Below are 13,390 nucleotides of genomic sequence, written 5' to 3' on the forward strand. Positions count from 1 at the left end.
CGCCTTATGTGAAAAAAAAAAAAAAAAACAAAACATTTTTAAGTATTAGAATGTCCTCCTGATTTCCTGGCTGGATTTTTTGAAGCGCAATCTACTAGCTAAAATAAAAACGAACTACTATCCTAGGTAGAAACATTTTTGCCTTAGTACGCCTTTTAACCAACCGATGGCGCACTTGTCTACCTGAATTAAGTTACACTACTTAGTAATAGAGGGCAGTATATTGAAAACTGTCAGAGGTCAGATATTATTATTTCACAGTTTTTAATCCAATTCATTAGTAGTTAGAAAATAATTATAACAGATATTACTTACAAAGTTTCTATTCGAATCGTGTTGGAATAAAATTAGTAGGTGATTTTAGGCAATTATAGATTTTTTTTCCCTTCTGGCTTTTACTCCCTGCCAATTTGCACAGGGTGAATTCGCCAATGTCGGTGTTGACTTTCACACGTGAGGAGAATGTTCGGTATAATATTTTGAACTTGTGGGAGGATGTGGTAGGGAAAACCTGAAAAACAAATAATTGTTATGAACATCACAAACGAACACATGATATATAGAATCGTTAGCAAATAAGCGGGAAGCGGATGACAGAACGCTAGTGGTGCCAACATGAAGGAAATGGGAGAGAAGAAAAACATATAAATATTTCTATTTAATTTATTATATATATTTATCGATTGAGTCAAGCACTACAACTGTCAATGTCAGTTGATTTTAATTGTCATTTTCCCAAGTTTGCCGGTACCTTTCATACTTGTTCATTCTTGTTTGTTATGGTTTTTCTCTTACCGAGCAGGAACATATTTAGATATTTATTGTTTGAAATCAAGAAATGGAGCAGTGGGAAGCTATTATAGAGAATTTCGACCGTCCACCGGAGCAGTGTTACCGTACGTTCGAGAAAACATTGGAATTGGCAGCCGCTTTATTGAGTACCGCGACAACTCAACTCGCCCCTTTTGAAACAGGTAAATGAGCGTAGATTTTATACATATTCGAGATTTTCTGGCTCCTTAAGGGGACCTATTTTAAAACTAATTTTTACCAAGTAGAAGCGTCTGTCAGCGATACTACAAAGGAGATCATGGTTTTTGGCCCTATTTGGTACTATCGCGTTTAAAAGTTCATACTATTCTATTAATCAATACGCATTTTAATACGCAAAATAGTCATAAAATGTGGGGTAATTGAAACGGGAATTATATTACATAATAAAAAGACTGAAAATTTTATTGTTCTTTTCTGTAATTCAGTACATTTCATTGAATGCATTGACATATATCTAAGGACGGGCCTTGCCCAATAACAATGGGGCCAGTACTGCGGTGTCCTGCACACAAATTCGAGCCAATCATGCAGTCTAATGCCACAACTTGATTGGTTGATGAGTTTGCATCATGATTGATCACAACTAGTTGCGTTCGACTGCACAAATGGCTCGAATTCATGAGTGACACCTCTGAACTAGCACTATTCTTAATGCCCGTAAGGCCTGTCTTTAGATAGCTATTAATATTTGCACGCCTTCTTAAGGCAAAATAGTTGAACCAAATTGTACCTGCCTATTGACCATCTTACTGTACACTATTTTATGCAAATAAATTACTTACTTACTTAGATATATGTCAATGATTGAATGCGTAAGTGGGGTATACATGTAGGTTAAGATACATTTTCGTACAGATGCAGCAACAAAAGCTTTGCCGTTGTCTTTATAGCATTGACATAAGGTTTAACTTCAACTGAACAATGAGGATTTTTCACTAAGGAGTTATATTCTCTTTGCAAGCAACGCCAACTTTAAATAAACCTTATTTTGTTCAAAGAAGTATTATAATAATATTGTATGAGGTAACAATAAAAAGTTATATTTTGAAAAGAAATGTAACACATATCAGTGAAAGAATCAGGATCAAAGTCAAATGGCGTTCTAAAAGTTGTAATCATGTGTCGAAAGATGGCAGTAAATTTACTCTGGCTACAAAATTTACTTTGACAATCCACCTCTATTTAAAATTGTCATTAGTACAATCAAGTGTAATAATATGGGTGTACAAAACTTACTCAAAAATATGTCCCATAGCTTCGTATTCCAGTGTAATAAGAGCATAGTACCATATTTATGAGACGATTCTCTTGATACATATTTTTGCAGCTGACTGTACAAGTACATATGTAAAACTTCTTTGTTAAATTAAGAAATAAAAGACTTTATTTTTTTCTTATCTAGAATGGCTAGTGGAAACACTGCTTCACTCCCCTGTCGAGCTCTTGGCGACTGTGTCCCAGAAGCGTGGAGACGAGGTGTGGCGCAAAGCTGTCGCCGACGCGCTGAAACTGTTGGCGCGCGTGGCTGGAGTGTCTCATAAATATTATGAGCAGATTGTTGACGTAAGAGCAGTTATATCTTACCTTTGATTACAGTCATTACTGCTGCGGCGTGTTTCTACTTCTATTTATTCTTATAAATCTAAAAGCTATATGCATGCCAAGTTTCATGCTTCCTGCCAGATGGGACCATAGTTGAGCCTAAGGAGCCGGACTTATACATATTTGTTTAAATATATACATACCCTACCTAATAACTACTTCTTTTCAGATCTGCCTTCTAACCTACGACCCCGAGCTTCGCAAGCACGCTCTAGCGTGCCTTGCCGAGGTTTCTAAGCATTCGGTCGCCGCTACCAGAGACTTCGCAAGACACGTGCAAGCCCTGGAAGAAGCTACACAGTGCCGTGCACCTATAGCACTGCTAGTTGGTGAGTTACAAGCCACACTGATGTCCTCAGAGATAATAAGACATTCGGTCGCTACCAGAGACTTCGCAAGACACGTGCAAGCCCTGGAAGAAGCTACACAGTGCCGTGCACCTATAGCACTGCTAGTTGGTAAGTTACAAGCCACACTGATGTCCTCAGATATAATAAGACATTCAGACGCCCAGGGTTCGAAAGGATAATTATAAATGATAGTTATCTTGATAATTAGATGATTGGTTGATTGATTTGTTGTGGAAGAGCGGGACGTCTCAACACAGGCTTTTTACGCCTAAAGAGGTACAAAAATTTGGCTTTTATAGAATTTATCAATAACCACGGGAACATAGCGTAATAAAGTACACCCGCTATTCTGACTGTCAGGATGGCGGGTGTACTGTTTTTTGGTGACAACTTTTAAGTACCGTGAGGTACAATTTTTTTTAAAGGAGGTACTAAATAGTACAAATTAGGTACAAAAATATGGTATGCTTTTCATTTATTTTTATTTAGGTACACCCGCCATTCTGACTCTCACGAAGTTTGACGTTTGAAATAACACTTGCACCATCTGGGCTGCAAAAATCACTACTTGGTATGACTCTAGAAGGAATGTTTTTGCTATTAGGCGCGCTGTGCGAGCACCACCCGGCCGAGGTCTGCGATGAACTGACTCGCATCTGGCGTGGTTATCTCAACATGCTGGACAGTAATAAGAACACGGTAAGTGATAAATAAATAAATATTACAGTACATATGATGCTACATTACCGCACTAGTCCGATAATTAGCAAATGTAACTATGTCGAAAATTTAAAGGGCCATATGTACTGTAAAACGTTGTACAATACATGTGCGAATAGGTAATTCGCAACTAGTGTCGATTTAAAACACTCCCGTCGGTCGTATTTTAATTTATAGCTACTCGTTGCAAATTTCCTATTTTTCGCACTTGTATCTGTCAGTAGTATCGTAGCTTCCAAACGGATGAACCGATTTTCGTTTAGATTTTTTTTTGTGTCATAGATAATTTTTTCCCGAGGGTTCTTAGCCATGTTTCATGAAAATCTGTTCAGCCGTTTGAAGATCATCAGCTCTTTTCTAGTTGATGAGGGGATCTGACTAACTTCCTTATGTCCGATCGATTTGATATTTGGTGCCGTGTTACTTCATTTACGGCATTTATTTGAATGCATTTTTGTGCGTAAGTGGTTTTTAGGGTTCCGTACCCAAAGGGTCAAACGGGACCCTATTACTGAAACTCCTCTGTCCGTTTGTCCGTCCGTCCGTCCGTCCGTCTGTCACCAGACGACGGATCTCGACATTCCTTACTCGATCTGGAAGCTTGATACCGAGCATGGCGCGCTCCATGGCTCTCTGTGCTACACGGATTTTATGCACAGCCTCCTTGGTGAGCGTCCATGTCTCGGCACCGTAGGTCATGGTGGGCAGGACACATTCATTGAAGAGGCGAGTTTTCAGGCATTGTGGAATGTTAGCAGGTCTCAGGATGTCCGCTAATTTATTAAATGCCGCCCAAACCAGCTGAATTTTCCCGGACATCTTCTGCTGGTGTGTTTTATCAAATGATAGAATATGTCCAAGATACAAGTACTGCTCGACCACCTCTAGTATTTCGATCCCAACCTTTATGATTGGAATCGATTTACCGGGGATGTTCGTCATAATCTTACGACCGACTTTGACGACCGGTTTGGCCTAGTGGGTAGTGACCCTGCCTATGAAGCTGATGGTCCCGGGTTCAAATCCTGGTAAGGGCATTTATTCGTGTGATGAGCATGGATATTTGTTCCTGAGTCATGGGTGTTTTCTATGTATTTAAGTATTTATAAATATTTATATATTATATATATCGTTGTCTAAGTACCCTCAACACAAGCCTTATTGAGCTTACTGTGGGACTTAGATTTATTATTTATTTATATTTATCTTAGTCTTAGACATATTCATCTTTAACTTAATAGTTTTAAAGCAATTGTATTGCTTTAATTTCAGGATACGGTTATTAAAGCAGCACTAGAAGGCGTGTGCAGTCTGTTCAAGCATTTCGGCGACGAGTTACCCTGCGCCGAACTCAAGCAGTTCTACGACAACCTCGCCAAAGTGTACATCGACAAGACTGGCTGCCAGACCGGTATGCACATTTTTTTTGACTAAGCCCCACAGCTAGCTCTATAGGGAGCGTGCTTGAACTGTAGGAGGCAGCACAGGAGCCGTCAGATTTTTGGCGCGAGGCGTAAATGTGATGTTTATTGTTCCGATGTAGCCCACAAGATGGCAGAACCTACTATGCACAAGAAAACACGTGACGTGTAAATGTACATGTTTATTGTTCTGATTCAAGCCACAAGATGGCAGACCCTCCAACGCGCACGGTCCCTATAGGAAGCGTGTATAAACTGAAGGGGGCAGCTCAGAAGACGTCAGATTTTTCGCGCGAGGTGTAAACGTGAAGTTTATGCTTCCAATGTAGCCTACTAGATGGCAGAACCTACTATGCACAAGAAAATGTATGAGAACGGTAGATGGCAGCTCTTGCTTTGGCGTGAAGTGTCAATGTGCATGTGTATGTTTCGTATTCAGGCCACAAGATGGCAGACCCTCCAACGCGCATGGTCCCTATAAGGCATGTGTTGTAATAAATATAATATATACATACTTAAATACATAGAAAACACAGGCACTAATTGTACTCTGAATGTACAGTCCACGATACGACCGTTCTGGCCTAGTGGGTAGTGACCCAGCCTGTGAAGCCGATGGTCCCGGGTTCGAATCACGGTAAGGCCATTTATTTGTGCGATGAACACTGATATTTGGACCTGAGTCATGTGTGTTTTCTGTGTATATCCATGTATTTATCTATAGTACAAGCTTTGCTTATTTTGGGGCAAGGTCGATGTGTGTAAAATTGTCCCCAGATATTTATTTATTTATTTTTGAAATGATGTAGGATAGTTTCTGAGTGTTTTGTTTTCATGTCCTAGATACTATTTAAATCGACACGAGTAGCGAATTACTTATTCGCACGTGTATCGTACAACGTTTTACAGCACATATGGCTCATTAAAGTTTCGACATATTCACGGAAACTGCTCATTCCCGCACGCGTGCGGGAAAGTAGCACCATATGTATTGTACAGTTCGATCTGTCATTTTTGGAGTAGATTGGAGCAAAAGCAGGCTCGGGAAGTAAATTGACAAATAGAACTGTCATTATGCTATTTAGGATATAAACCACTTCTACGATAACCTCGCCAAAGTATATATCGAAAAAGAAATTGAGAGAATAAGCTGCTAGCAAGGCTTCGGAACCGGTAAAAATGGGTTTAGTTCGGTTTTCCTCTGAACTTTTATAAGAACGCGAACGTTTTGAGAACTTAATTTTAACATAAAAAACCGGTTTATTTGACGAGCGACGAAACTGCCCGCCGGCCTAGTGGTGTGCCACGTAAATATAAACACCGACATAGGAATAAACCATATTTTATTGCTCTAAATCGGTTAATTTGACAAGAAATGTTCACTTAAAAACCAGTTTAAAAGTAACGGGTTTTCGAGCGAAACCGAAATTAAAAGGTTTTGCGCCAAGTACGTGATAACGGTTTGGAAAGTTAACCGGTTTTCGAGCCTTGCCACAAAAGAGACGATTAAAATATTTTTTTTCTGTAAAATCTCTTTTGTAGAAATCATATGTAACATCGTATAGAGGGTGTATTTTTAATACGGTTCACGACGACGCGCCGCGTACGATAGGCGTGGCGTTCAAAAGGTTAACTAAGTTTTATATCATGGGTCAAAGTATTTTCCATGTAATTATATGACTTAACTTCGACTGCTGTATAATTATTGATTTTACCCATAGGAATCTAACATATACTATACATTGCTAATAAGTCTAATAACTGTCATTTGTTCATGTCCTGATATATAATCTATTTTCAGCATGTTACAGTATCTTAGCCGAACATGCATCGTTGTTCCGCGAACGTGTCTCCATAGACCGTGCGCTGCGCTCAAAGTTGTGGGGCGCCGCCCCCTCGGCAACGTTGCTCGGTGTGTACGCAGCGGCACAGTTTGAGAACAAAACGGCATTTTTGGTAAGTTTATCTATGCAATACAGTGGTTTATTTCAGCTTGTTACACTATTCTGGCCGAACATGTATCTTAGATCCGCGAGCGTGTTTCAACAGACCGTGCACTGCGCTCGAAGCTGTGGGGCGCCGCCCCCTCGGCGACGTTGCTCAGTGTATAATAAATAAAGTAATGTAGTGTGTGTAAATAGTGTTGTGTGTGTTAGCGTAAAATATTGTGAAATACTGACTTACCTTGTAATGATATGTTACATTATGGTTAGTAAATAAACTAAACTAAACTATACGCAGTGATGAAGTTTGTGGATAATACAGCGCTAGTGGTGAGTCATTAACTGTAAGCATGTGACAATATTCTGGCCGAGCACGCATCTATATTGCGCGAGCGTGTCTCAACAAACCGTGCGCTGCGCTCGAAGCTGTGGGGCGCCGCCCTCTCGGCAACGTTGCTCAGTGTATACGCAGTGATGAAGTTTGTGGATAATACAGCGCTAGTGGTGAGTCATTAACTGTAAGCATGTGACAATATTCTGGCCGAGCACGCATCTATATTGCGCGAGCGTGTCTCAACAAACCGTGCGCTGCGCTCGAAGCTGTGGGGCGCCGCCCTCTCGGCAACGTTGCTCAGTGTATACGCAGTGATGAAGTTTGTGGATAATACAGCGCTAGTGGTGAGTCATTAACTGTAAGCATGTGACAATATTCTGGCCGAGCACGCATCTATATTGCGCGAGCGTGTCTCAACAAACCGTGCGCTGTGCTCGAAGCTGTGGGGCGCCGCCCCCTCGGCGACGTTGCTCAGTGTATAATAAATAAAGTAATGTAGTGTGTGTAAATAGTGTTGTGTGTGTTAGCGTAGAATATTGTGAAATACAGACTTACCATGTAATGATATGTTACATTATGGTTAGTAAATAAACTAAACTAAACTATACGCAGTGATGAAGTTTGTGGATAATACAGCGCTAGTGGTGAGTCATTAACTGTAAGCATGTGACAATATTCTGGCCGAGCACGCATCTATATTGCGCGAGCGTGTCTCAACAAACCGTGCGCTGCGCTCGAAGCTGTGGGGCGCCGCCCTCTCGGCAACGTTGCTCAGTGTATACGCAGTGATGAAGTTTGTGGATAATACAGCGCTAGTGGTGAGTCATTAACTGTAAGCATGTGACAATATCCTGGCCGTGCACGCATCTATATTGCGCGAGCGTGTCTCAACAGACCGTGCGCTGCGCTCGAAGCTGTGGGGCGCCGCCCCCTCGGCGGACGGGAGGGGGCGGCGCCCCACAGCGTGTTGCTCAGTGTGCACCAGTATGTGGACAAGACGATACTCGTACACATAGAGCGAGCAGCCTCGCAAGGGAATTGCCGCGCGAAGCAGCTCGGTATGTGTAACTCGTAATTCCTGCACGGCCCGTGGCACACAATGTTTTTCATCATACTTTTGAGGAAAAAAGGGAACTAATAAAACTTTTGCCTAATTTCATACGTAAATTTCAGCCCTAGTTAGGTCGAAACTAAGGATTTACGAACCGCATCGCCTAGCAAGTGTGATGAAATAGAACATAGGACAGTGTTTTAAATCGACACGAGTTGCGAATTACCTATTCGCACATATATCGTACAACGTTTTACAGTACATATGACCCTTCAAATGTTCGACACAGTAACGTAATATGCTAATTTTCGCACTAGTGCGGTAAAGTAGCACCATATGTACTGTAAAATGTTTTACAGTACAAATATAATTATAATAATAATTCAGCCTATATACGTCCCACTGCTGGGCACAGGCCTCCTCTCATGTGCGAGAGGGCTCGGGCTATAGTCCCCACGCTAGCCCAATGCGGGTTGGGGACTTCACATACACCTTTGAATTTCTTCGCAAATGTATGCAGGTTTCCTCACGATGTTTTCCTTCACCGAAAAGCTAGTGGTAAATATCAAATGATATTTCGTACATAAGTTCCGAAAAACTCATTGGTACGAGCCAGGATTTGAACCCGCGACCTCCGGATTGAAAGTCGGACGTCATATCCACTCGGCCACCACCGCTTCACAGCACAAATGTGTCTTTAAATTTTCGACATAGTTACGTAATTTACCTGTTGTTTACCTTTACTTCTGATGCTGTTTTCTCTCTGCATTGTTTTTTTTTTTTTTTTTTTATACTACGTCGGTGGCAAACAAGCATACGGCCTGCCTGATGGTAAGCAGTATCCGTAGCCTATGTACGCCTGCAACTCCAGAGGAATAACATGCGCGTTGCCGACCCTAACCCCCTCCCACCCTCGTTGAGCTCTGGCAACCTTACTCACCGGCAGGAACACAACACTATGAGTAGGGTCTAGTGTTATTTGGCTGCGGTTTTCTGTAAGGTGGAGGTACTTCCCCAGTTGGGCTCTGCTCTAGATCTGGAATGACATCCGCTGTGCTGTGCACTACCACACAAAGCGAGATGACATGTTTTTTCTTGAGGTGTGGAATAAAGAGTATTTAGTAGTTATTTTATTGTAATATTCTAATTATCGCACTAGTGTAAGTAGCACCATACCATATGTACTTTAATATTACGTATCTTTATGACTCCTTTGTGAATATTTATACTAAGTAAAACTTTTTTTTTTATTACGAAAAGGTAAGCATTTGACCACAATCTCACCTGATGGAAAGTGCCGATGCAGTCTAGGATGGAACATGCTTACCTAAAAGATGTCTATTCACTCTCGATTTAAAAAGGTACAAGTTATAGTGGACTGGGAATAGATTTGCAGGAAGTGAATTCCACTCCTTAGCCGTACGCATGATAAAGCTGGATGCGTAGCGTTTAGTGCGAATCAGTGGTAAAGTAACGACGTAAGGGTGAAACGCAAGTCCGCGTCTAGTCCCACGGTGGCAGGTCGGAGATGGGGGGATAAGATTATGTAATCCCATCGCACACTCCCCAAAATGTATCCTGTATAATACCGATAAACAGGCTACCTTTCTACGGTGTTCTAGGCTCTGCAGTCTAGCCTACTTAACACTAACCTACTTAGTACTTTTTCAATATTACAGAACTTATTAACAACCGAGGTCCTCCCCCACACCCAGTCGCCGTCCTACCAAGTGAAGACGACCGCGCTGCGCATACTGGCCGCGACCAACAGTTTCGGAGATCTGTCGCAGTTCGCAGACGTACATACACTCGAGTATGAGCTGAGGGGGAAGGTGTCACATGCTGATGCCGAACTTGTGAGTAACTATTAGAAGAGGATTAACTAAATAATACACGGTGAGCATTGCGAGAGATTTTGACAGTATATACCTGATCATATTTAAAGACTAAAATGTCTATTAAATTTCGCCTAATTTCAGAGTTAAAGCCACTTAAAAAAACGTATTTTTATTGTTACTTAGTGCAAAACGCCTTTTTGATGACGATGTTGCCACTATGGGACCTAGTCAAAAATATCTTTGTTGATAGATGTCAAAAACATGACAAGTAACACTTTGCAAGAAATAGGTTTTACAAAAAGAAGTTAAAATTCTTTTTTAGTTACAGTTTTACAAATAACGTTAACATTTTATGCACAAATACATACAAAAAATCGAAAAAAAAATCAATTTTTTTTAATTGAACCAAACTCATTATTTTTTCTTCTTTTGGCCTCAGAAATGCGTGGTTAAAATCTCTCGAGGGCACCTTGTATGGTATACGTACAAAGTATGAGAGGACGCCATTTACAGTTATTGTACAGACCGCAAAAAAAATGTAGTTTTACCGCGACAAATCATTATTTAGGTTGAAACAAATTCGCAAGTGTGATACGAATGTTCTTAGTTTCCTGCTACCCAAAGGTTGTCTGGAAGACATCGCTTCTTAGTGATAAGACCGCCTGTTGTTGCCTAGCCTTTGACTGCATTTCATTTCCTGTGTATTTTTAGGGTTCCGTAGCCAAATGGCAAAAAGCGGAACCCTTATGTCTTCGTCATGTCTGTCTGTCCGTCCGTCCGTATGTCACAGCCACTTTTTTCCGAAACTATAAGAACTATACTATTGAAACTTGGTAAGTAGATGTATTCTGTGAACCGCATTAAGATTTTCACACAATACTTAAATACATAGAAAACATCCATGACTCAGGAACAAATATCCGTGCTCATCACGCAAATAAATACCCTTACCAGGATTCGAATCCAGGACCATCGGCTTCTTAGCCACTAGGCCAGACAGTTCGTCAAAGTTTAAGCATTCGTTTTTTGTTTTAGGTATTATGGTGCGTAGAATACAGCCTACCGAACAGCGAGCGACTACTACAGGCCGCCATCTTGTTTTACGATAATTTGCCGCAAGCCGTACGCAAGAAAATCGTTGTCAATGGCATTTCGAAATCACCACCAGAGCTGAAGAGAGTAAGTGTCAGAACACGGAAATAGTTATTTAATCCTCGGCAAAGTTTAACCCTCGTGCCTTGAAACCCTCGCAACGCTCAAGATGCCACTATCGTTGTCTCTTTTCTTGTCCCCAGTGTGACGGAGTAGTACTTTTTGTATGGGATGAAATTTAAGGTTTATTTGTCCCATGAGAATTATAATCTACAGGTAGACAGACATACAATAGCACTCAATTATTCTTATTTATTACATCTCTTCTTCCTCGCGTTGTCCCGGCATTTTGCCACGGCTCATGATAGCTTGGGGTCCGCTTGACAACTAAACCCAAGATTTGGCGTAGGCACTAGTTTTTTTAGTTTTTACGAAAGCGACTCAGATGGCGGTCGCCTTCCAACCCAGAGGGCAAACTAGGCCTTGTTGGGATTAGTCCGGTTTCCTCACGATGTTTTCCTTCACCGAAAAGCGACTGGTAAATATCAAATGATATTTCGTACATAAGTTCCGAAAAACTTATTGGTACGAGCCGGGGTTTGAACCCGCGACCTCCGAATTGCAAGTCGCACGCTCTTACCGCTAGGCCACCAGCGCTTCTTATTTATTACATGATAGACAGGTATGTGCTTAAACTACGTCCAAAAGAGAGGTATGGGCAATGTGAATGTCATCTCGCCTTGTGTGGTAGGGCACAGCACAGCGGATGTCATTCCAGATCTAGAGCAGAGCCCAACTGGGGAAGTACCTCCACCTTACAGAAAACCGCAGCCAAATAACACTTGACCCTACTCATAGTGTTGTGTTCCTGCCGGTGAGTAAGGTTGCCAGAGCTCAACGAGGGGCGGGAGGGGGTTAGGGTTGGCAACGCGCATGTAACTCCTCTGGAGTTGCAGGTGTACATAGGCTACGGAGACTGCTTACCATCAGGCAGGCCGTATGCTTGTTTGCCACCGACGTAGTATAAATAATAATAGCGTGACAGAGTGCTCAGAAACAAGACAACGAAAATAATCTTAATCCAAATTTAAACTTGAGTTGAACCGATAAATTACCTTAACATTTATATTACTTTCACGTTTTACTGTAAAATGGTTGTTGCAGGCAACCATACAGTTCCTGATATCTCAGTCCTGCGAGGACGCTGCTGCGCGCGCGTGGCGCGATCTTCTAGAAGACGATGACGTCACGGGCGCGGCGGCCGCCGTGCGGGCCCTCGCCGACTGTCTGGCAGCAGCCTTACAGACCATACATGAACACGAAATTCAGGTATAAACCAGTCGTCTATAGAGGCCGTTCCAAGACAGTGCAAGTGTTATTTTAAATGTCAAAATTTTACGTTTAAATAAATAAATAAATATTATAGTACATTATTACACAAATTGACTAAGTCCCACAGTAAGCTCAATAAGGCTTGTGTTGAGGGTACTTAGACAACGATATATTTAATATATAAATATTTATAAATACTTAAATACATAGAAAACACCCATGACTCAGGAACAAATATCCATGCTCATCACACGAATAAATGCCCTTACCAGGATTTGAACCCGGGACCATCAGCTTTGTAGGCAGGGTCACTACCCACTAGGCCAAACCGGTCGTCATATAAATACTTTAATATTTATAAATACTTAAATACATAGAAAACACCCATGACTCAGGAACAAATATCCATGCTCATCACACGAATACATGCCCTTACCAGGATTTGAACCCGGCACCATCGGCTTCGTAGGCAGGGTCACGAGGCCAGACCGGTCGTCAAACGTTTACTTGACACTTGCACCACGAGCTATCAAAATCGCTGCAAACTTATCTTGGTCTGACTCTAACTCCATCGTATACGTTGTAGTGTATATTATGTTAATCTTGACAGGGCTTGTATTAAGGGGGTCCCTAACGCCAATGACCTTCGATCTGAATCCCTTAGTTTTCTAATGTTTTTAGTAGCTTATCATATTAACAGCAACGGCGGTAAGCAATATGGTATCCCATATTTACTTCAAAGTTCATTATCTTCGATATATTTGGCATCAAAGGTGAAGAATTTTAGGCCAAAAAACTGGTTTTCTGGCCATAACTTTTTTGTTAATTATTTTAAAATTAAACTCTCTGTCAAATTTTTAGAGACGTCAAAGA

The 13,390-nt window shown here is 41.3% G+C and overlaps 1 protein-coding gene across 1 annotated transcript; it reads left to right on the forward strand.

Annotated features, from left to right (window-relative positions):
• The first annotated feature begins 656 nt into the window (after positions 1-656).
• LOC133531590 (uncharacterized) lies at positions 657-12,850 on the forward strand. Its single transcript, XM_061869896.1, has 9 exons — positions 657-974; positions 2,237-2,397; positions 2,606-2,894; positions 3,391-3,485; positions 4,779-4,917; positions 6,729-6,883; positions 9,935-10,111; positions 11,129-11,272; positions 12,350-12,850. The coding sequence occupies exons 1-9, from the start codon at positions 839-841 to the stop codon at positions 12,518-12,520; spliced, it is 1,467 nt and encodes a 488-aa protein (XP_061725880.1). The 5' UTR covers positions 657-838; the 3' UTR covers positions 12,521-12,850.
• The last annotated feature ends 540 nt before the right edge of the window (positions 12,851-13,390 follow it).

Source organism: Cydia pomonella, chromosome 25, assembly GCF_033807575.1.
Source record: "Cydia pomonella isolate Wapato2018A chromosome 25, ilCydPomo1, whole genome shotgun sequence".
In the NCBI taxonomy this organism is placed as follows: Eukaryota; Metazoa; Arthropoda; class Insecta; order Lepidoptera; family Tortricidae; genus Cydia; species Cydia pomonella.

What these genes read in the sequence shown, in the direction of transcription:
- LOC133531590 (XM_061869896.1), top strand. Translation starts at nt 839, where the DNA reads ATGGAGCAGTGGGAAGCTATTATAGAGAATTTCGACCGTCCACCGGAG. An exon ending in ACTCGCCCCTTTTGAAACAG is followed by an intron (nt 975 to 2,236) that starts GTAAATGAGCGT and finishes TTTCTTATCTAG; the next exon opens with AATGGCTAGTGGAAACACTG. An exon ending in AGAACAAAACGGCATTTTTG is followed by an intron (nt 6,884 to 9,934) that starts GTAAGTTTATCT and finishes TCAATATTACAG; the next exon opens with AACTTATTAACAACCGAGGT.